This window comes from Battus philenor, unplaced genomic scaffold, assembly GCF_028537555.1.
Source record: "Battus philenor isolate CCGP_79_NKW_IND1 unplaced genomic scaffold, ilBatPhil1.0.hap1 SCAF_15, whole genome shotgun sequence".
NCBI lineage: Eukaryota > Metazoa > Arthropoda > Insecta > Lepidoptera > Papilionidae > Battus > Battus philenor.
The window spans coordinates 1,602,640-1,627,192 of NW_027181677.1; the positions used below are offsets into that span (position 1 = coordinate 1,602,640).

Below are 24,553 nucleotides of genomic sequence, written 5' to 3' on the forward strand. Positions count from 1 at the left end.
AAAATAAAAAGTGGACCGAATCTGTTCCATTTTTGATTTTAGCTATTGTTCGTTCCTATGTAAATGTGAATTGTAAGAATTTATAAAAATCTTTCTCACAGGAACTGGTCCGTGCAATGGTGGCGATAGGCACTCCACCTGACCCAGAAAGTCTACAGTTGAATCCTCATTTGGAAGACATAACAATATTCTTCCTGGAACTACTTGGGAAAACGCTTATACAAAATCGGTGAGTTGGATAAGTTATTTAAATATTTATTTGTTTTAGACTTGTTATTTATTATCTGTGCCCGTGATTTCGTCTACATGGAATTTGAAAATGTTTTTTTTTTAATATTAATAATTTATATATAGATAATTTACATCAGCTACCTGTCAGTATAAGTCCCGTCAAAACAGGTTCAGCAATTTCAGAGATTAGCCAGAACGAATAGACAGATAAAAAAAAATGTACTTTTGGTACATGTACTGTATATATGTGATGTAGTAAAATGCGCTTATTTTAATATTACACACAGACACTTTATTTTATTAAACGGTTTTATTTAGTTCGACCCGTACGGAATTTATTTGGATCAAAATTAGAAATTGAAATTTAGGCACCTTCCCGTTGTCAGATTGATCTGAAATTTGGTACACACATTTAATTTAGATGACAATACAATATAATAAAATCAATAACATTATAAATCTAAGATGGCCGCCGATACAAAATGGCGGATTACGTATTATATGGGTATCAAATGAAAGGGCTACACTAGTAAAACACGATGATTATGTCAAAACTTAAAATTCAAGATAGACGCCGTTCCAATATGGCGGACTAGGTACATATTTTTCCACAACCACCACAATATGGGTATCAAAAAACCGTTTAACTTAAAGGTTTTTTAAATGTATTTATATTTGTATAGATTTAAAACATCGATAGAAGCTAGTTTAGGCATAGGTCTCTTCCACAAAGATCGCTAAGATGACCGCTTTTGCGCTGCTCGTATCCAGCGACATCTTGTGACTTGAACCATTTCGTCTGTCAAATGGAAGGCATACCCACTGGGTGGACCTAGTTTAACACTAATCACACCAACAATTACCAGGTACCTATTTCTACCATAGCGTGTCAAATGACCCGACTTTATGTTTACTGCTTGAATGTATAAAGTATGATTATTAAGAAAGAAATGAAAATCAAATTTATTATAATTAAACAAAATAGTATATTGACCATTTCGTTTACAAATGCAAAAAATAATAATTTTTGATCCATGGGTCATTTGACGCCTTGTGGTATGTTTAGTGTTAATACATATACAGACAAATATATTTTCTTCCGAATAAATTATAGAATGCATTGCTTGAAGAAATCATGTTTTTTGATAAATCACTTCATTGTAATTAAACATAAATGAATAATGAAGTCGGGATTTCGATGGATACGTGCACCGGTCATTGTAGCGATTTTTATGAGAGGCCTGTCTCGCAGAGGGCGTCTATCGTTTTTTTTATTAGGTTCTGTATTCCACAGACTATATCCGATTTTATTTGCAATCGTAAACTATTTAAAAGTAAATTGAAATAAATTAGTTATTATGATATTTTTTTAAAGAAAATCTTTGGTTTGTTTTTTTTTAAGATGCCCTAACAATGTTCAGTTTTTAAAAATACCCTTTCTTATCTCTACTCCTTATTGCCATCTGGAGTCTATAGTTTTATATATTAATGATGATGACATAGATTAAAAAAGTTAGGCATTAAAATATATTATGTTTATGTAAAATTAAAAATATACATGTTTAATATGATGTTACGTTAATTTTTGCTACACAGAGATAGGCTGCTATCAGTGTGGGACGAGGCGAGCGCGCATACGGAGCGCGTGGTGGCGTGGGCGTCCACGCGTGGGCCGCAGCCGCTGACAAGAGCGCTGACCGCACTGCTGCGGACTGCAGCTCGTCTCATGCGCTGCGAGTTGTGCGCTCCCCGTGTACTCCACCACCTTGCTCTGCTCTTCCGTCTACCTTACAAACTCTTCTATCAGCAGGCTGATGTGGTATGATGACTCTTCTTATTATTTATTTCTTGACTTCCTTTTGACTAATAACAAAAACAGCACATCTTTTATAAGGAAATAAGCTGGAACTAGGCATTCAATGTTGCCAGTTATGTATATATATTATTGAAGATGTAAAATGTATGTTTAGATATCATGCGGGCTATATGAACTGGTGAAGACCTCGGCTCAGAACGTGCACAGCGGTGAAGAGTGGGGTGTTCTACTGGCACTGCTGGCAGCAGCCGGCGCAGGTGCATGGCCCGAAGGCCCTAACGTCGCCACCTGGTCAGGTGCTGGTTGTGAGTGACTTTAATCTTGACCCTAATTCTTTTTTACTTTTTTAAGATATAAAATTTTAGAAATCTGGCATATAGCAGAAACTCTCCTTTTTCTGTTAGTTGATTCATGTAACACCGTTTGATCCAACAAACTTTTTACTGCCAACACACACACACACACACATTGTTTTTAACTTGTTTAAGTATGTCTTACATAATATTGTAATTTTCTTTACTTAGCCTCAAGTCGTTCTGAAGCATCGGACGAGGAGATAGAAAAGAGACCAACCAGCGTGTCCTCAGAAAGTGAATTGTCACACTCTCCGCAAGCCCAGGGTTGGATTTTGGTAAGTTTAATATTAAATATATCCATAGGACTTACATCCACAAAGTGAAAACAGACTTTGTTGCTGAACGAAAGACGCCGGATGTAGATCTCTTCCAATTGGTCCTATTGGAAATCTATGGAATAAGTATGTGTCTAGCAGCGGATGAATATTAAATGTATTGTTTAAACCAGTGTTTCCTAAAACAGGCCCCACGCCCCACTGGTGGGCAATTATATGTTAAGGAGGGCAATTTGAAAAGCTGTTAGACACGAATACAACATTAATGCTTTAATATAAAAATTATGTATGTCACATACGGGGCATAAGGGTTTTATAAAGTCTAAGTAGTAAGCAATAAAATGCCGTCAGTCATAGCACCGATATGTAAAAGTAAAAACAAGTTATCTAGTTAACCCACGAAATATAACTAATGAAACAATTTTGAATGATTAATAGGGGAACGAACAGAATAAATGGAATGATTTTGAAGATTTACATGGTGAATGAAAAGAATGAATGGAATTATTTTGACTTATTGCTTATATTAGTGGCGACCACGAGCCAGTAGACGTGGGGAGGTTAAGCCACCTACTAGATGGATCAACAAAGTCAAGGTTGCAGACCCTCATGGATGGGGGCAACGTAATATTGGTCATCTGCAGTGAGCGTCGACAGCGAAAAGACAGAAGCACTAGTAGTAACTGGTTGTGTTTATAATCATAGGTGAAGAAAGAAGCTAGTACCAGTGGTGATGGCGGTACGCTGTGGAGCGCGGAGATCGAAGGTGTGAGGCTCCGAGCGCACCGCGCATCGGCACTGGCGCGCTGCGCGGAGGCTCTGGCGCTGGTGGTGCGTGACGTGGCGCACGTGACTCCGCACAACTGTCGGGCTGCCGTGCGCGCTGTTCGCCTGCTGGCACGCGCCACTCTTCACTCGCACAGTACGTCACCAATACCAGGTTTTGTATTCGCAGTAAAGATGTCGGGTCCTCATCGCGTTGTAGGGAGTATGTCGCGTAAATTACCCGAGTAGCAGGTTTAACCTTCACCGACCAGATCCCTTCCTTTCTGCCTGCATTCCATGACTTCCTACGAGATTGACTATGTCGTCGATCTACCTAGTCAAAGGCCTACCCATGCCACATCTTCCAGCTCATGGACGCCACTTGAGAACCAGTCAACCGACAGTTGCATGAGAGATTGGTCTGCCCCTCCCCCCTCTCCATTGCCACCATATATCTTAATCATTATATCATAATCTGTCGCCAATACGAAAGCCTTGGTATTAAAACGTGTCTTCTTACTCTGAACCTCTTTGTCAATCAGAGAGTCGCGGTGACAGAAACATAGAGAGGGTAATGCACGGGATTTTTCTACGAGATTATATCATGAATGAGAATATCTGTAGCAGAATTAACGTACCTGAAATATTCCACCGCATTGGCGTTGGTCGAAGTGGCAGTCAACAGGTCAATAGGCACGCAGAAGTGGTGGCAAGTGGTACATTGAGGGTATAAATTGTAGACCACGGGTTGGCAAGCGCAGCGTAAGACGTCTACCCATACCATTGACAAAAGATCTTGTAAGGACGTAAGAAGATGTTGGATGCAGGCCGTTCCCAACTGGTCTTATCGAGGGTCTCTGGTAGAGACCCGTGTCCAACAATGAAAGTCTTGCAGCTTAAAAACTTGGTTTATTCTTTTGTGTTTAGTTAAGAAGGGGGTCCGCGGAGGTGAAGCTCGTCGCACGCGCAGCACCCAGCGTCGACAGCAAGACGACTCCAGCGATGAGGAGTTGGATACCCTGGACCAGTACCACATGGTCAGCATACAGGTCTGCTTTCCCTATACCGGTTAAAGAAAAGCAGTAAGATTGGAAATAGATGCTGAAGTTTTAAGGCTTATTTACCTATAATCAAACACCTTGTATAACACTCACGTGTTACATATTTTTTTCTGTTAGATTGCGACCAGCCAATAACTTCTGGCAGTAAAAAATCTACAGCCACAGATAGCAAATAATTAATACGTTATTTATTATATTTGTGGATAGGGTGTACCGTATATTAATTGTTAATAAATAAGCTAACCATGCACCTTTTTAAAATTTCTACACCAGTTTTCAATCATCTTGTATACTTAAATATAAGTCCGTATAAAATAAACACGAATTAATATATAATCGTAATACTGGCGAACTGTATTGTTTTCCTTGTTCAAAGTAAACACAAGAAAATGTTAAAATTAGGTAAGGATGTGTTTACATAAGCGTAAAATGTCAGACTACACTGCTCGTTCATACGGATGTCATTTCTTTCGACTTATGTTAGTTTTTTGTTTTCTAAAGTAAGAAAAGGACCAATATTTAGCCAATTCAAGTGGCTAAATATTGGTCCTTTTCTTACTTAGGATGGACTTCCGCGAGGTAACGCCTGATTCCATTAAATATTTTGTTTTCTTAACGTTTTATATTGTAATCAGTCCGACTGGAACAGCTGTACCGTTCGGTACAACTATGTAATCTTCTTTTCACTGCTGTAAAAAACTTTCCGTCGAGAAGATGCACGATCTTGTATTTTCATGGTATTTGTTAGATTTATCCGTTTTACTTTGTAAAGCAGTGTTAAATTTTTAAAATCCCAGGTGATCTCTGGTTGATATCGAACCAGGAATTCAGGATCAAAAGCCTTATATCGCATCAGTATATATGCAATCTATACACTTAACCGATTTAAATTTATTTTATTAGATTGAACGACAATTTATGACACGTTTATGTACATATATATAATATCTGTGGAATTCCCCTTTTCGATGCGCCGCTGACGATGGCATAATGTTGTCCCTACATGACAATCAAGACTTTGTCAAGTGGTCTCGCTGATATATAAGAGGTTGACTCAATGCCCTTTATAAAACAGGCCTCCCTCATAGATATCTATGGGGTGATATAATCGCCACGCTTAGCAGGCGGGTTGGCGATTGCAGTGTTGTATTATCATACACATAGGAAGCTGCTGCCTATCCTATGGAAACTTGTTTGTAAACAGTGGCAATCCTATATAACTAAGAAAGGGACTAATATATAGCTACTTTCGCTATGCAGCAGTAGTCGTGCAATAAAGTGCACCGCCCGCCAGCACGCTGATAAATTTGCGTGTGGTAAATAATGCGAAACATAACTACCACCGTTAATTCACTCAACACGTGTTTCACTCCACGGGGTATCCTCAGGAGATGTTACACTAATTAGTGCCAAACACTAAGTCACTCGGCTGGCGGCCGGTACAGTTTATTGCACGACTACTGCTACATAGCGGAAGTAGATATATAGTAGTCCTTTTCTTACTAAGGAAAGGAATAACAAGCTCTTTTTATTTCTTTTATTCATCACTACTATTTTACACATATACAATAGTTTCGTATAGTCGGTCCTTAAATACTGTCATTGCTTATAACACTAATGACTCTGTGTTTGGCACTAATCGGTGTAACATAACTCCTAAAGATGCCCCGTGGAGGGGTGAAACACGTGTTGAATAATTTGGCGGTGGCGGTTGTGTGATTCGCATTGTTTGCCGCATACGCATTTATCAGCGGGCTGGCGGGCGGTGCACTTTGTTGCACGACTACCGCTGCATGTGCGGAAGTGGCTAAATATTTGTCCTTTTTTTACTTATAACACTAAATCGGAGTTCTTTTTCCAATTTTTTTTTTATTAGAATTAATATCAACATGAGATTTAATCAATTCAACATTTCTTCAAATTTTCCTTATTTTATTTTTGACGTAACTTCTATTATGATAATAGCTGATGTCTTAACACATAGTGTCCGGTCAAATCTTTTCGTTACGGCATCACTTGTGCGTCCCATAGTTTAAGAAGCCCTGGTCTAGATGAAGGGAAAAATAGATTTTTTTTTAATTTCGTTGGAAAGAATATTATACAACAGTAAAATTCGTACAGCCAACCTATAAAGAAAACTAATAGTAATGTGAACATTCGGTTTAAAAGATTGGTATCAAAATTGAAACTCTAGGCTATTAAGGGTTAATGCGTAGTGTGAATTATATAAGACTGTCAAGGGAATCTGTGACCTATGATCACAAGTATCAGTCCTCTATCGCTGTGCTTCCACTTCTCATTATAACGTATTAACCCTTTGAGTGCTATGGGCGCATATATGCGTCCAGTGAAAGCCATCGATGTAGACTATGGACGCAAATATGCGCTCAGCAGTTATTATCAGTATGGACTATGGACGCAAATATGCGCCTGGTAACACTCGCAAAAAAAAAACCGTCGTAGCTCAGTAACGGTGATAATAAAAATTTAGTTGACTATTTCAGTTGGTTTCTGATAGCGTTGGTATATTGTCGTGTTCAACTTATAGTGGACGTAATTTGTTTCATACTTTAAAAATGAGTACCAGTTTTAAAGAAATTATTACAAGATACGACAGCGATGACGACCTGGATGAAACGAAACAGTATATATTGAAAATAAAAATGTTTTCATTTAATGTGGAATAGACAATAGAATAGTAGTTGGATCGTATACTATATTATCATGTGTCACACACCGTGATCGACAAGATCCATACTACGCGAAAGAGTATTCAGTCCCTGGCAATCATCAGCGTCAGCTACGCGCCGTCCGTACAAGCTGCATAGGCCACGAGTATTCAGCACTTAAAGGGTTAATATGATATAGTATGTTGGTAAGATAATGATTATTGTGTATAGGTTCCTTTAATTACATGTTATTTTTCTTTGATGCAGCTCCTGGATCTGATGCACACGTTGCACAGCCGCACCGCGCAGATATTCAAGTGGTGGAGGGATGAAGCCGATCAGGGGCAAGGTCAGTGTGGAATTATTTCATCATCATTATTTCAGCCGTAGGATGTTCATCACTCAAGATAGGATTAGATTTTTAATAGGATTGTTTTCTATCTCTCAGAGCGGGTAATAGTGTATTTTTCACGAAGTAGTTTAAATAATTGTGAATGAAAAGCTGTTTTGTATACGCTCTAACATCAACTTAATACTGTGATGAAGAAATATGGGGAATTTGATTATAAATTGTAAACTCTATTCTTCCTGAATTTCATCCCCTTCAAAATTCTAGTTCGATAAAATTCACTTTTCTCAACGCTTTTCCCATTCCTCGAAAGTAGTCGAAACATTCGAATAGTCTTTTATCGGTACAGCCTACAAGTATTTCTCCTATTTGGTCTTTATCACCTCAATCGTGTCAAAACGACGTGCTTGCGTTTGCCTTTTGAGTTTATTGAATAGCACAGAAGTCTCACGGAGCCAAAACAGGCGACTACGGTAGTTGCTGATAGATATGAAGAATATATATAAAAACTAGCTGATCCCGCGAACGTTGTTTTGCAAAAAAAAATTGATATTTTAATTTACAAATAAAAAATAAGGGTTGATCGTAGAGGGGTGAAAATTTAGGTTTGTATGTATTCTTGTATGCTGTATCATAAAAACAAAAAATTTCGTTAAAAAATATTTTTTTTTTAAGTGTGAACAACCTTTATCACTTAAGGGTATGGAAAATAGATAGTAGCCGATTCTCAGACATACTGAATACGCATGTAAAATTTGATAAAAATCGGTCAAGCCGATTCGGAGGAGTTCAAGTTCGAACACCGTGACACGAGAATTTTATATATTAGAAGTATATATAAAATAGCCATTTTGTCACCAATCGATACTAGACGCGTTTGACGAAAACACATGTAACTTAAAATAATTAAAACTTTTGATAAATAGACGCATGACACATGTTATAGACAGTCCTACCAACGTAGAAAAAAAATTACCTGTCTTCCTAATGCCCGGGAGTTTCAAATGACAATTTCGCCTTTACTTTTTTATCATGTTGGTATATTGTCTATATTACTGTTTATGATTACTTGTTTACTTTTTGTGAAGAATATAAAAAGATCATATTTGTTATAAACTAGAATTGAGATATATGTCATATAAATCAGGCGATATAGTGCGCAGAACAGATGATAGCTGGTGTCTTCCACAAGGTGGACAAACAACTTCGATACGGTCGAAGAAAGATGCCTGGGAGCCGCATCCTAACGCTCGTATTTTTAATCTATGGTGATGACCAATGTGATACAGTTGACGGTGCTATGGAAAAAATGATAATGGTGATAATGTCTACGTATCGACTTAAATTAAAGCCTAAAGGGTTCCGTACGCGTCGTGATTTGCGTTCTTCGTTTATTTTTGGGATAAGTTATCCAGTAGATAGATCATTGATTTTTTTTTCCTTTCTGTACCATCCCCTTCTTAGCCTTTCTAAAATTCTTGTTTCTCTATGTAACATTTCAACTCCACCCAGGTGCAGAAGAGTATGACCTGTGGGAGGTGGCATGGAAGCCGCTGCTGCAGGGTATTGCAGAGTTCTGTACGGACAAGCGTCGGCAGGTATGTCTAGTTGGTTCCTTATATTTTTTTTGACTCTAGCAATTCGTTATTCGAATTTAAACAACTCACGTTACTTAAATCTTTCGGAGTGGTCATTTACTCGTAAATGTCTAAATGTTATTTTTCAATGTGTTTTATTTTATGTCTAAAGATTATTTTTAACTAGTCTTAAAAAATGTTATAGTTTAATATAACATAATTTCCCTGAGTAATCTAAGTATCACTTCTTTCCCGAATGTCTGTGTATGTATTTTTTATGTTAGGGTACTTTTTGTTTTGTACCATATTTTTAATAGGAAACTGAACTGATATACTATAAATCCTAGATTAAGTTATGTAAGTATCATAAGTCAGTTGTTCAAAACATATCAGTACGTCTTAAGCAGCTTAAGTTACTCCTTATTACATCAGCTACCTGATCAATCAATATCAATCCAGCTATTTCAGAGATTAGCCGGAACATATAGACAGAAAAATTTAAAAAAATAATTTTAATATATTTTAAAACATAAATATTCATTTAAAGAGTAAAAAGCGTTTATTTTAATATTACAAATAGACACAACAATTTATTTGCATATACATATATATGGCTTTGCAATGTAAAAACCCGTTTATAAAAATTGAATCCTCATTTGCGGGTAGATACATATTCTACTATCACGTTGTATCGCTTTGACGTCACAGCCGCGGGAGGCTGTAATTCTCAATCAAACGCTCCGTCGAGTTTTATCAGATATTCCGGCTGCCGCACATGTGCCAGCTGCGACCACGAGATTACACTACCCACCACCCCACTTTCTCAACTCTAACTATATATAATATGAAACAAATTATCTGACCACTACTGGTAAAAAAAAAGTATACTATGTATATTTTAAGCCGTGACAAATAGTTAAAAGAAAACATGAAATATATTTATATATGTGTGTGTAGTAATTGGGATGCAGGGATTGAAATTTAACGTCTTTCGTGGGACTCAAATATTTATTTTAAAAAAGAACTAACCTAAACTGCGCGCGCTCCTTCGTCGTCCAACCGTCGTCTGTCTCCCTTCCTCTTTCACCCTTCCTCTTTCATCCCTCTCGCTTGCACCATCTGACGTTCCTATTCACGCATGCTGTTACGTTCCATTCCACATATATATAGTAGTCGCTCATACCAGCTGATTGATGCCCACTGCAAAAGAGAAGCTTTCCCCAAAGATCGCGATTATGACCTAGTCCAGCTAGCATTGGAATTGCCAATCTATTTGCAAATAGACGGCACGCATATACCAAAAAATTTATGTATTTATATATATATATATATATATATAAATACATAGACACCTGTTGTGATCTTATAATATAACAATAAAGCATTGTTTTTGAAAACAAAAAACCAAACATTTAATGTTAATAGTTTATATCAGGGATGTGCAACACGCGGCCACTATATATATATATATATATATATATATATATATATAATAAGAATTTGACATTCTGGTGAAAAACAGGCAAGATTATAAAAAAAGATAGGAGGTTGATGTGAGTTAGGTAGAGTAAATCGATAAGATATATCAAGCCAATATTGGGTTGAAAATCTTTAAAGAAATTGTAAGTAACATAAGTAAAATAAACATGTGTCATCTATTTTATGCATAAATTTTAAACAAGCATAGTTCTCAAGAAATTATTTTATGTAATATGAAATGTCTGCCAATTGGTAGCAGATGTAACGTCTACGTTACTTCTGGAAAAAAGTATGGGACTCAGAACAAAGGCCGTTAGTTGCACAAATGCATGTATGGATCCGTTTATATATGTAGATTATTTTATAGATATTTTTAATATCTTAAACTACTTATTTGCCATGTGCACATCACAATGTATACCATAAACAAATTTAATATAAAAACAAACAATGTGCTGTTAAATTTTAAATATTCTGCGTACATGGCTGTTTTCTTTAGCCATGGAGTATTCGTTTAGTGTTTAGTTACAGCAATGTATTTTTCGCTAACCGAAGAAGGTGAGACAATAAGGAATTATATATACTTCAATGATAAAATATCAGTGACCGTTTTTGATCCTTTCGTTATAAAAATCAACTTTTTTTCATTATATATTTCTGAACGAATTGCGTTATTTTTCTTTAACCTTTTATCGCAATCGCAGCCTCAATATTGTTAAATTCTCATTTAAAATATCCTTGTGCGGAGGACGCTGAAAATTGAACGCGTTCTACCGTCTAATAGAAGTTCAATCGAATGGCTCCACGTTGGTATAAAAGCGGCCGCCGGAGGCCTTCGTCAGTCAGTACAGATCCAGCATCCGACGGTGAAACAACACATTTCACTAAGGGTACAGTTATGTATTGCTGGTATTTGCTACTGATATCGGTTCTAGTGCTCTCCAAGCCGACTGCATCGGAGAGCTTCGATGGAAGACAGTGTTCGGAGCGATTCTGCGAAGACCTCACTGATGCCAGGCTACTTCCCTATCGAGATCTAAGGGATAACACAAACGATGGTCGGAAAATAACTCGAGCACCGGATATAACAGATTGGAGACGAAAAGATTCAAGAGATGTAAGACGAAACTCGGAAATAGACGCTAGACAGAAGATTCCAGTAAGAGATGCGAGGGAGTCTGTAGAAGATCGACTTACCGAACAACGTAGAAAGAATCTAAACACCTTCAATCGAATCGGTAATACTAATGAGCGTTTTGAACGCAGGGTGTTAAAAAATGCAAACAGAAACAATGATGATCAAAGGCAAACGGTCGCTCGTAGAATGGTTTCAGATAATAGACAAACGAGAGGAACAGAAGATAGATCCGTTTCAGATGAATCACGAGATAATTCACAGAAAAGAAACATTCGCTTACCTATATCACGAACACGCAACGATTTGAATAGGAAATCTGAAAGCCGCAGAATAGATACGGAGGACAGAAAAGTTAGGTCTTTTTCAGAATCTAGACTTAGTAATACTAATATAAGACGTGATGTAGAACAAAGAGATACTAATAGACGCAATTTTAATAGACCCTTGAAAGGTAGAGAGGAGAATCGCGATGCCAGACAAATGTTTCGTTCTGTAGATAGAATTTCAGAACTCGAACGTAATGATCGACGATTTGCAAGCCGACTGTCTATGAAACCAGAATCTGCTAGATTCGATCGAAGAAACCCATCAGATGAAATTGACAGAACCCGTCAAAATAGATTGACTAGAAGCTTTGAAAATCTCAAACGTGATAATATCGTCAACCGCAACTTCGAAGATAGAAATCTTGCAATAAATATAAATTCTAGGCTAAATAGAGCAGACGTTGCAAATACAAGAGCTCAAGTTGCGGATAATAAGAGATTGGGTACTGTCGCCGTATCTAGGGTTACAGAACGCTTAGATAAACGACAAATAACAGATCGTAGGCTATCCCATTCTACAGGCCCTGTTGTAGACCGAAATCTTTACACTTCAAGACTTTCTGATCGCGCTGTTTCATTTGTTGACAACCGAAATTCTGTATCTGAGAATGAAAACTATAGCCGTGCAAGAATTCTGCGTAGAATCGATTCTCGTAGATCTATTTCATTGCCTGATCGTCATTTGTCAGATTCTCGACAACTTCGTACAATGGGACAGAGAATGGAACGTAAGACTACCACCGAACCAAGACGCATCGAACAACGGGTTTCTTCTCGCTTTGCCTTACAAAACGATGTATCAACAACTCTAGGAGATAAGGTCCAATCTGAACGTCAACTGCGTCTTTCAACAGAATCTGAAGCTGGACAAAATTTCAACCGTCTATCTCGACACGACGCACGAGATTCTAGCATATCAAGAACAGAGCGCCTTTCTCTCAGAGCCATACGTATTCGAGAAAGTTCCAGGGATAATAGAAGGGATAGCCCAATTCGAATAAACACACGCACCGATAGAGCAAAGCGTCAAACACAAAGGGAGACGTCACGTAGTTCTGAACGACAATATACTCGCACTCCTGTAGAAATACAAGAAGCAAAACGATCTCGGTTAGTCACAGAACGCAAAATCAATACTGAATTCTCAAATATTCGACTAAATGCTATCACAACTCGTCAGCATTCTAGATTCGAACGTAAATCTATTCGTTCTCTTGAGAAACATGAAATACAGGAAAACCGATCTGAAAAGCTTTCTCGATCTACAGACCGTGATGATGTAAGGCTGAATTCTCGATTCTCACGATCGCTGAATGATCTTACTCGATCCGGTGTGGAAAATCGGCTTTCTAAAGTAAGAATGAATCGTTTAGAAGTGCGACAGGTGAGAGAAAAACGAGCTTTGTCAGAGCCGTCTCGACAAGAGAGAGGACTTTTAAAACGAACGCAAGATTCTAAATATTATGTTTTAGATTTGAATAGCCAAAGACAAGATGCTAAGGAACGAGTTGATTTCAGATCTAGTTTTAATCGACAGAGCCCTATTGGAATGCGTTCGGGATACCAGTTGAATATTAGACGCCATCCTGTACTGTCTGTCGAACGAAGAGATTTCGAAAGCCGACGCAATGTTAAAGTTGTTCCATTATCAGTCCGTCTTTCTCGTATGAATAATGAAGGAGTCAGAGCTGGTAAATCAAAAGCAGCTATTGAAGAAGGACGGGAAACCCGACACAGTGATGAACGTTACAGTGGATATACGAAACGCACTCAAACACAGCGCACGGTTGAGCGAGAAACCCCTAATTCCAATGAACGCGATAACACCCGACGTAGTATTGACCGCCAGCGATCTTTCAGAGTCATTAGCCAAAATAATAATAATGTACTTCGGCTTGAACAAACATATTACGGACGTACAGAAGAACGACGCAAACTCAACCGTGTTTCTCTTAAAGTATCTGAAAGGGATGAATCTCGACGTTTCACAAAACACCCAGACTCTATATACTTGAATAGGAATGTCCGGCAGATCATGAATCGCGCATCTCTTCAAAGGTATTCGGAACAGAATCAAAATCGCCGTACTGAACGCGAAGTTATACGCTTAGACGTAAATCGAAACAACATTGAACGTAGACTTTCTAGAACCATCGCAGAGCGTCTAGAACGGCAACACGATGCTGAACGGCAATTCAGACGAGATGTCCGACATGAACGCGATATTTCCGACATCAACACAGAGCGAGAAAATGTTCGAAAAAATATCCATGCGTTTACAAGTCGAGTTTCTGAAAGTTCTAGAAATCGTCGAAGTTATGAAGTAGATTTCCGAAACAATAACAGAATGTCCGACATTACAACAGAACGGAGGAATGTTCAACGCAGGATTGTTCGTAATCTCTCCGACAGGGATACCACAGGCTATATTGAAAACCGACGAAATGTCCACCGTTACTCATTTGTCCGACAAGTCGACCGCGACATTTCCCTTGATAATCGTTTCAAGGTACGTCTGACTTCTGAAATGGTCCAGCCAACCATGGAACGTTATCTAAATAGTCCAAACCAACTTCAATCTGTTAAGGCATATATTCTGAACTGGCATTTCTTGGTCTACTTGGTGCAAGGAATATACATTTTCGCCGTATACCTTCAAGTACGTTCTCGCAATGAAAGCAGCAAGTTGAAAAGAAGGTAAGTCTCTAAAATGTTATATATGTTGTTTTATATCGTCATCATTTCAACCATCTCTTAGATTTCTCTTTTACATAACTTTGCAAAAAATTCACTCAAAATTACATTATATGACGAATCCCTCGCCATTGCACCAAGACATTATTTGGAACGATATAAAGATTCTATAATAATAAAACAAATAATTTTTTGATGAATTCTGGAAGTAGAATTTGAAAGCATTTTAAAGCTTCCTAGATCCTTTATATATTTTTCAATAGGCTTCTCAAAATCCATACTACACCTCCGTAAAAGCCTATATTATACTATTTTAATATCGCCAATTCATTTCAAAGACAATCATTTATTCTTAATTCTGAAAATGAGCCTATAGTTCCAAGTTATAAAATATACTGTCTGTCCTGAGAACTTTAAAAGGTCTTTAACATATATCAAACAATTGAATGCATATTTGCTGAAAGTAATTTATGTGCTAAGAAATTATGGAGACCGTCTCAATCAAAGGAAGCTTAGAAGAAATTTTCTAGTGTATCTGTACATTAGAAGTTGTTCTTGTTCGTCTCGCTGCATAAGCTGTTTATGTTATTTTTACAGTCTCCAATAATTTTAATATAAAAGCGTTTTCCATAACAAGCCAACACATCATCTCATTACTAAATCATGAACATTTTCATTATGTAATGCATTAACTATTTCTTTTATTCCAGAAATATTGGATGGTGGACCCATGGTTATCATTTAAAAATGGACTAGAGAAATGCGAAGCCGATGCCCCACTTGTAACCAACGAATATAGCATATTACTCATTTAACAATATAGCATGTTTTAGCAAAAATAAATACATATATTCTGTTATTTACACGACTATTTATTTTTATATATTGACCACTTGAAATGTATTTAATAATAAATTTAGCTTGTTTTAACCTCCATTAAACGCTCCAACACGAAACTAATGTTACGCACTGTAGGTTCTGACTCGAAATGAAACACCAATGGTTCACAATGAGTCGTTTATTCACAAATCAGATGGTCACCCTACTTCAACACAAAGTATACTTTCGCTTGGTCCTAAACCGCTCAAGAAATCACTGTTCAAATAACTAACCAAATAGTCACTTTGTATCACTGATCGTAGATCTTAATCTTATAACTCGAAAAACAACACTGAACTGTCGACATAGGGAGTACACGTATTTATACTACGGAGAAGGTTCTAGTAAGTACGAGATAGTACTCGGTTGGAATTGCCGAGAACCGTACACAAAAATCTATAAATAACTTCAAAGGTCACGCGTGTTTACGGCACTTCTTGGTCCTAGGGTTCAGTGTTTATTGTTTAGAGGGTTCTGTAACTCGTGCTTTGTAACATTATTATGTTTTTTTTAAAACATCATGTTGTAGCTTGCTTTAGTAAGAATGTACATTTAAAGCTACCGTAGTACGTGTGCAATTAACACGTACACGTTGACTTGGAACTGTTAACCATAGAAGTTCATAAAACGGACATGGATATATTACTTCGACTTTGCCTCTCAACGCACAAACTCGTTGATTGTAAGTGCCTATAGAACCACCACCACGTCCTTCCTGAGATCAAAACTTTGACGACGCGACGTCTTTGAGACTAACATTGTCCAAAACATTTCAATCGTTCGAAAACCAACCGGTTTCATTGCAATCAAAATCGATTCGTGTATCACAGTAATCGCTAATCCTTGATCATTCTTTATTTAATGGAATCAGGCGTTACTTTGCGGAAGTCTATCCTAAGTAAGAAAAGGACCAATATTTAGCCACTTCCGCACATGCAGTGGTAGTCGTGCAACACAGTGCATCGCCCGCCAGCCCGTTGATTTTCTCACTGTTTACGTTTTGTATCTTTAATTCTTATTTTCTTCCTTAATAACTATCACAAAATTTATCACTTTCTGTCACAGTTTTTCAAATTACCTATCTTACTTTCTTGGCTTACCTGACTCATTTGTTTCTTATAGTCTCTCCTATCACCTTCCTGAAGTACTCTACCTTAGAAGTTTTAGACTAAAAGCTCTCTGTATCCCGCCCACTTTAAACCTGAAATATCTGCAAATGCCATTTGGGCAGCAGTGTAAGCCGGGTAAAAAAAGCCACCTTAAAATTTCATAATTTTCAAAATGCTTTTCCTTACTGTGCTCTCATTACGTAATTTATTATTTCTTTTTAATTTACAGCAAATAGCTTTTTATTTATCTCTTAAGAGATGTAACACCTATGATCAATCACTGTGTATATTATAAAAAGGTCTATGCCAGTGTTTCCCAACGTGAGGCCCGCGCCCCACAGCTGTAAAATTTGACTTGGATTTCGAAAGTGGACTTGACACGAGTTTAACTCCTTCGCTTTAATATAAAAATTATGTATTTTACATAGTTTAAGAATTTTAGAATGGCTAAGATGGAAAAGGGGATATGCTCGGAGTTTCACTGTGAGATCAAATCAGAAATGAAAAGATGCGCAGAAGAACCAAGGTCGCCGACGTAGTTCAAAGAATTGCTCGTCTGAAGTGACAGTAGGCGGGGCACATCGCTCGTGCAACCGATGGCTATTGGTTGAAAGGTTCTCGTGTGGCGATCACGACCCGGTAGACGCGGCGTGGATCGCGGGAAGTCCCTGGATATGGGCAGCACAGGACCGGTCATTGTGGCGATTTTTAGGTGTGATCTTTGCCTTGTCTTGAGCGTCCATCGGCTTAAAATAAAAAGAAGAAGCCTGAAACACTGGTCTAGACTAAACTCAGCATTATTCTAACTCAAGTCTTGTGAAGCTTTAGTTGAAGAATATCAAAAAAATATATATTTGAAAATAAATACGAGATATGTTCGTCTGTTACAGGTAGCGAACAGCGCGATTGCGTACCTTCAACGTGCGTTGCTTGCGCCGGCGCTGGCAGCGCTGGGCGGCGCGGGGTGGGAGGCGTGCTTCGAGCACGTGTTATTGCCACTTCTCTCCGAACCGCCGCGGCGAGCGGACGCCGCCGCTCGTGCCGACACCGTCATGTGCAAGGTAAATAATTAATTATTTTTATTTTTAATATCGGTACAACTAATATTCACTATTACACAAACCAGTGTCTTTCCAGTTTTAATCTAAAGCTAATTTTAAATTAAAAAAATCATATCTAATAGAGATCCTTAAGAGATATGAAAAAAGAATTGTGCACTTTTGGTGGTAATCTTTTATGTGTATATTTATTTTATACCGGACTCTCACGGCTGTCCAAATGGCACTTTCCGGATTGGCGGATTCCGCGAGTTTGAGGTGACAAGACGCAGAGTGCGTCTAGCCTCAGACCTCGTTTAAGGTAGCGAAGTTCGCGGGATCCCAGAGATCCTATCGAAGTAAGATCTCGGCCCACTACCACATTTAAAAGATGGAGTTTCTTTGGGGGCGTACTGAACCTTTTGATTTTACGTTTCTGATCCGCACAGCCTGAGTATGGAACTCTCTACCGGCTTTCTTATCTCCTGAAAAATATAACCCAGGTCACTTCAAGGTCAAAGTGAATAAGTACCTTCTGTGTGTGTGTTTCATCTTCAAACACTTCGCTTTGTAATAGGCGAGTCTGTAGTCAAAGGCGATAAAAATGAATTTGGTTTGGTAAGCTATATAAGGTAAAACAATGTTAAACATTTTCAATGGTTGGGGCTATGATGTTATTGTGTTTGTGCAGGTGTTCCTCCAGCACTTGCAGGCGTTAGGCGCGCGTGCGTCGTTCGCAGCGCTGTGGGCTCGAGTGCTGCGCGTGCAACGAGCGCTTCTCGCTGCGCCGCAGGAGCCTCTGCGCGAAGCCGCGCTGGAGTCCCTCAAAAACATGCTGCTCGTCATGCACTCTGTCAGGGTATGGAACTTCTCTTTACTCTTCCCTCACGATCTCAAATTCATAGTTGCTATATATGTATATATCACACAACTGACAAACTGTAAAATCTTTAATATTTTTTGTTACACTGTTAAGATTTTCATCATAAAAACCCACGTAGAACTTACTTCATAGGACCATTTCTGTAGTCTGTAGTAAGTTTTTTATTTGCATCCGCGCATATATATATATATATATATATATATATATATATATATATATATATATATAATATAATGGAGCTTCTAGTGCATATATATATATATATATATATATATATATATATATGCACTAGAAGCTCCATTCACGGAGTATATGTTACATAAATATGCCGCGAATACAGACACCGTGAATACGGAATGCTAGTTTATATGCAAATATAGGAGATACGTTCCTAGGTGACAAATTAAAAAAATATATCTTTTAAAAATATCAATTTAATTGAAGCTTTTAAACATTTAATTATTATAAGGCTTAAACAATGGTTTGAATAATTTTGTTTCTCTTGCTTGGCAGCTTTTAAAAGCTCCTTCAATACAGACAGACACGAATACTTAGTTCCATAGACGGATCAATGTTCATAAAGAAATCGCAAAACTCATTTGCCATTCTTAAACCATCACTTAGATTTTTAAAATTAAATGTCACGTTTCCAGTGCTTGTTCAAGCCTCTTCAAAGAGCTGTGAATGTAACATTTTAATCCAGCTTTTTTATTAGTCTTTTTGACGGCATTTACAAAGGATATTTAGTTGGATATCTATTTAAATCTTTTTATTATGTGTGTGCTTAAAAAATCCGCGAATATAGGAGTTGGGTCGCATTTTTTTAATCCGTTAATTAAGGGAGCGCGAATAAAGAGACTTTAACACGGTCGCTGCTAGAATGATCTTTGTGCACTTTGGTACGCCAGTACGAGTCAGTTCGACCTGGTAGATGAAACTTCACTAATGCGAACCAGGCTGTTACGACCTGATGACGTTTTCCTAATAGAAATCAAATAAAATCGCAAAAAATAAATAGATATGTCATTTTTGGTACTGTCTTTATTCATAGTCATCAAGTTTATACAACCAGGCCAAAAAGACCTGGTTTGACAGCAAGCGTGTTAAATGTATTCACGATTAAAAAACATCGATATCCGGTGTTGCCATCTTCAATATTAAATATCTGTGAAGCAAAAGTTGTTGTTAAAATGTTTTTTATATTTTTCTAGATATTCAACAGTGGCGAAAGCTATAATGATCTGTGGTACATCACGTGGGAGATCATCAGTGAATTCCTGCCCACTCTGAAGGACGAATTGTTTCCTGATGGTACGTATACATATTACTATCCTTTTTTATTTAATTAGGATATCCCCTTCCGCTATATTTATGTATATATGTAGAGTGTGTTTATACACTGATTTACTTCTGAGGGAGATGGAAAACAGGGTGATGTTTTATACTAAAATCAAGATGGTTTACGTTAGTGTTTTAGACAGGCTGCAGGTAAATTTTTTTTCAAATTAATCCTTATTTGTATTTCTAGGATATTTTGGTTACAGGTCAGACAGACTTATACTAAGGGCTTATTTAATGGATTTAATAGATCTGGGATTGGTAAAAAATTGTAAGCTGGTGTACAATGTTTGTAATAAAGATAATAAATATATATTTTTGTATGTTCGCAGTTATCGACAACATGAAGCCAGTTCCTAATCTTCCGAGTCACATGCAGCCTCCACTCCCGCCCACGTTGCCCACGCTCCTACCCGCTGCCCCACCTATCCCAGTACCACCGAGCCCGACGAACGTTAACCAGGTCGTACCAAAACCACAACCACCCCGTCAGAACATTCTAGTAGCATCAATGCAGTCGCCGGTCGTGAGCCAATCAGCATCTATATCTCCGTCGATAGTAGCGCCAGTGCCATTGAGTTCTAATGCGCAAGCGGTTCCTTCTGCGCCTGCGCAGCCGGTGAGCGGAATGGTGCCGATAAGGAATCAGCTTTATGATCAATCCGGTCTCACATCATCAGTGCTGTTACAACCGCTTAACGAGGTAAGTCGGGTCTATTTAAAATTATGCATTCAACTAGCTAACAAGATAGTCAGACTGGATACAGTAAGTTGAACTTACCTCGTCGCAGTATCACCGTATAAAGTAGCACACAAAAGTAACACTACTTTTATGGAAGATTTTCCATCACTTTTTCTGTCAAAAAATGTTAAATTTTTGTATGTAAAAAATATTAATTTGTACACTAAAACTTATCTTAAATATTAAATGAAAAATTTGTTTGAAATTAAAGGGCAGGTTGAATTTTGTAAAAGGCGCTATTTGTTAATTTTCTAACATATATGTACTTAAAAACGACTACAAAAGCATTTATATATATGTATGTGTGTGTGTGTATGTATATTTGCGTGCAACTAGATGAGGAATGGTAAACAATGGAGCTGTGAGGAGAGACAGGAAATAGGGCGTGGAGTGACGATTAATATCGAAACCTTTTAACTGCATTCACAATACTACAACCGGTCTTTTTGAGAGAGATCTTTGTGATAGGTCTATGGCCACTATAAGAGTTGCAAAGTTGACCATAGAGATATAAGTTTCTATGTATATTATTTGACAGCTCAGCTCTGTTAATTCAATATTGCAATGTTAATAAATGCAAATAATACATCCTACTACCCAATTCGTATATAACACATTTTTAATTGTATATATCTAAACAAAATCTTAAAAATAATTCTGCAGCCAATCTCTCTAATATATACAAAACAATACATATATTTATACCTTTAGGTATCACACTCTTGTATTGTTTGTAAATGTGTTTTATTGAGATGTTATCTTTTATAAATTCCAGATGATATCAACGCCTATCGGTATATCCATACATTCGCAACCGCCTATGCTTTACACGCGTCTGGCACAACCACAAAACAACGTTCAAACAAATCCAGATCAATGCCAGAACGATGCCAAACATGTAGAAATAGAACCCAACGGTTCCCAAACTAAATCAGACGCTAATGAATCCCAACAAAGCGAACTCTACGCAGAGTATTTATCAAATCCATACAACGATTCAAAGGAAATTTCACTTAAAGAAACAACGCTGTATGACCCTGATGAAAAACATCGCTTGTCCGACTCCAAAGATCAAACTGTTCCAGATCAAATATTAGAAACCCACCCATTGGTATCTCAAAAGTCATTCAGCGCGAATGCCACCCCTATGCATAGTAAAAATAAAGCTCAATTCAACTCTACCGAGAATGTGAGACAGGAGTCTAGCATTTTCAACTTCTCCAGCTATTTCGGTTCAGCTAATGACCTTGTTATACCTGGATCGGAGGTGTTCGATACGTTGATGTCGACACAAGAGGGATAGCTAGGCCACGAGTGTGACGTGGGCACCTGGCTCTAATGCGTCACCACATATCTTGTATATATGTACATTGGATGATTCATTCCGTGGATCCCAAAGTTTTGATCATAATCAAAATTAACAAATAATATGCAAATACGTTTGCCAATTTGAAAAATTGAATTATTCATATAGTCTTGTTGTAACCATAGTTTTGATTATAATCAAAACTAACAATTGACAAACGGATACGTTGCAAATTTTAAAAAATGACCGATTCATGTAGTCCTGTGATTCCGAAAGTTTTGATCATAATCAAAATTAACAAATAATAATCAGATACGTTTGCTCATTTGAATATTCATATTGTCCTGTGGTACTCATAGTTTTGATTGTAATCAAAACTAACAATAGAGGATACGTTGCAAATTTAAAAAAAAATACTGATTCATACAACAATAGTTAATATCAAAGTCACAGACTAGATTGGAAGATGCTTGGTCCTTGGTATGCCGGACGGTGTTGAAGGATCCCAAAATAATTAAAATTATGACTCCCTGAACGATTCCGTGGACCTTTGGATGCAGTACATATATCGTACAGTCCTTTGGATATTAAATGATTTCTTTTAATTAACTTTTTTTAAATTATTTTATTTAATTAATTAACTTTGGGAACCACTGGAGCTTCATGTTCATTACTTCTGTCACTTTGAACTAGTGAATGAAGTTATTTTGGCTAAGTGACTGTTATCAAAGATGAAAAAAAAACTAAATACGACGCCATTCAAATATTATAGACATATAGACAAATTATTAAATTTAAAAAAAATCATTTTGTTTTTCTTAAAATATTAAATTCATTTAATACAAAAAATGTAAAACACTTTAAATATGGAATCAATATAAAATGTAATAAATTTAGGTTATAATATTCTTTTTTAAATATGAAATGTCAAAGTAATATGTTTTTAATTTACTTCATGCCGTTGGTGTAAATTTATTATACCAATTCAAATTAAGAACGCTGTTTTATAAAAAAATTATGAGTTTTTTTAATTTAGCGTGCAAAATTAGAAATGAGAACATGGAACAATTCTGTTTTTACGTCTAAAATTATTTTTCAAATATTTTCACAAGAAAATGGTGTAAATAAGATCTATTTGATGTGGAAATTTTGATTAATTAATGTATAATCGAAAACTTAAAAGGATTTTTGAGATTTTGATGTAAGAAATCTTTGTTCTTCAACCACTAGGAGTTACGGATGTTACCTGTGTATTATATGAAATATTAAATGTCTTGTTCGGGACCCATATAAGCGGTTATTTTTTAATATTGCCAGACACTGGATTCAAAAGCGTACAGTACCTGGCGATAAATATTGCACATAACGGCTAATTTCGGCTTCGTAGAACATAGGTAGTGTGAGACAGAGATAATGCTCTACGAGACCGAAATTAACCGATTGTCTCTTTCTAAAAGTCGATGTGCAATATTTATCGCCGGGTACTGTAAATCAATGTAATTAGTAAAAATATAAGGCCTAACTAGTCCGTTTACATCTAATATCAAATAAATGTGGTGTTGGAAAATTTCTTTTTAATTTATTATATATTTAAAAATTATTAATAATACCATATTTATTACGTATAACATTTCAGAGTAATCATGTCCATAATAAAAATTATTGCAAGGAATGTATGAATAAAAGTAATATATATATTCAATGGCCTATTAAACTGGCATAGTTATCAATAATTTTCAAAAAAATCTTCTGAACTAAATTTATTTTTGTTATTAATTGAGACTTTTCTAATACAAGGTATAAATAAATATGTCTTCTAATTTTAAAAGTAAAACTGTATTTTTAACGGTAAGAGCTATGAATTTTTTTGTTCTTTTAACATTCCATATTGTTGAAATAACTCTAATTGTATTTATCATGAAATATATTTATGTTTATACGTTTTATTGTTTCCTGTTTGATTATATGTCTTTTTTTAATGTTTTACAGTGTTAATGTTGGATAAAAATATTCAGGGTCGTTGAGGAAATAGGAAGAAATTGTATATTTGTGTAATTAGTACGTGATATTTCACTTTTTGTATAGAGAGTTATATATACCTACTCATTGGTGTAACATATGTTTAGAAAGTTATTATTAAAATGTGTTTAACAATTTAATTTTTGTTTTATTTTAAAATATTGTCTCTTGACAAATGCTTGATGTTGTGCAAACATTTGTATGTGTATTTTATCATAAATATTATGAGAACTTTCTTCTATTAATGTATTCACGCCGTGGTTATAACACATTTCATGCCAAGTGAGGCGAATACGACCTCAGCTGTACTTTTCGTTCAGGTTATTCGCAGTTCTCATTGAAAAACAAAGGATTCTTAATCAAATGAATTGTAGTGTCGAATGTAGATAACTCCACGTAAGTAAGTGTGTGTCGTATACGCTCCACGCAGTCTGAATGGAAAATCTACAAAAATTGCCGTCGCACAGGGCGTGTTAATAGAGTTAAACCGTGACCATAGTATTT

General features: G+C 36.6%; 1 protein-coding gene across 1 annotated transcript in view; it reads left to right on the forward strand.

Moving 5' to 3' along the window:
* Window positions 1-24,189, forward strand: part of garz (Sec7 domain-containing protein garz) — a 47,319-nt gene extending 23,130 nt beyond the window's left edge. The window contains exons 18-30 of the mRNA XM_068761518.1: window positions 102-229; window positions 1,828-2,050; window positions 2,202-2,352; window positions 2,572-2,678; window positions 3,384-3,618; window positions 4,392-4,492; window positions 7,441-7,522; window positions 9,035-9,120; window positions 17,615-17,785; window positions 18,453-18,620; window positions 19,856-19,955; window positions 20,315-20,685; window positions 21,500-24,189. Coding sequence (XP_068617619.1) covers window positions 102-229; window positions 1,828-2,050; window positions 2,202-2,352; window positions 2,572-2,678; window positions 3,384-3,618; window positions 4,392-4,492; window positions 7,441-7,522; window positions 9,035-9,120; window positions 17,615-17,785; window positions 18,453-18,620; window positions 19,856-19,955; window positions 20,315-20,685; window positions 21,500-22,027 — 2,451 coding nt within the window. The 3' untranslated portion in view covers window positions 22,028-24,189. The remainder of the gene's footprint in view (window positions 1-101; window positions 230-1,827; window positions 2,051-2,201; window positions 2,353-2,571; window positions 2,679-3,383; window positions 3,619-4,391; window positions 4,493-7,440; window positions 7,523-9,034; window positions 9,121-17,614; window positions 17,786-18,452; window positions 18,621-19,855; window positions 19,956-20,314; window positions 20,686-21,499) is intronic.
* The last annotated feature ends 364 nt before the right edge of the window (window positions 24,190-24,553 follow it).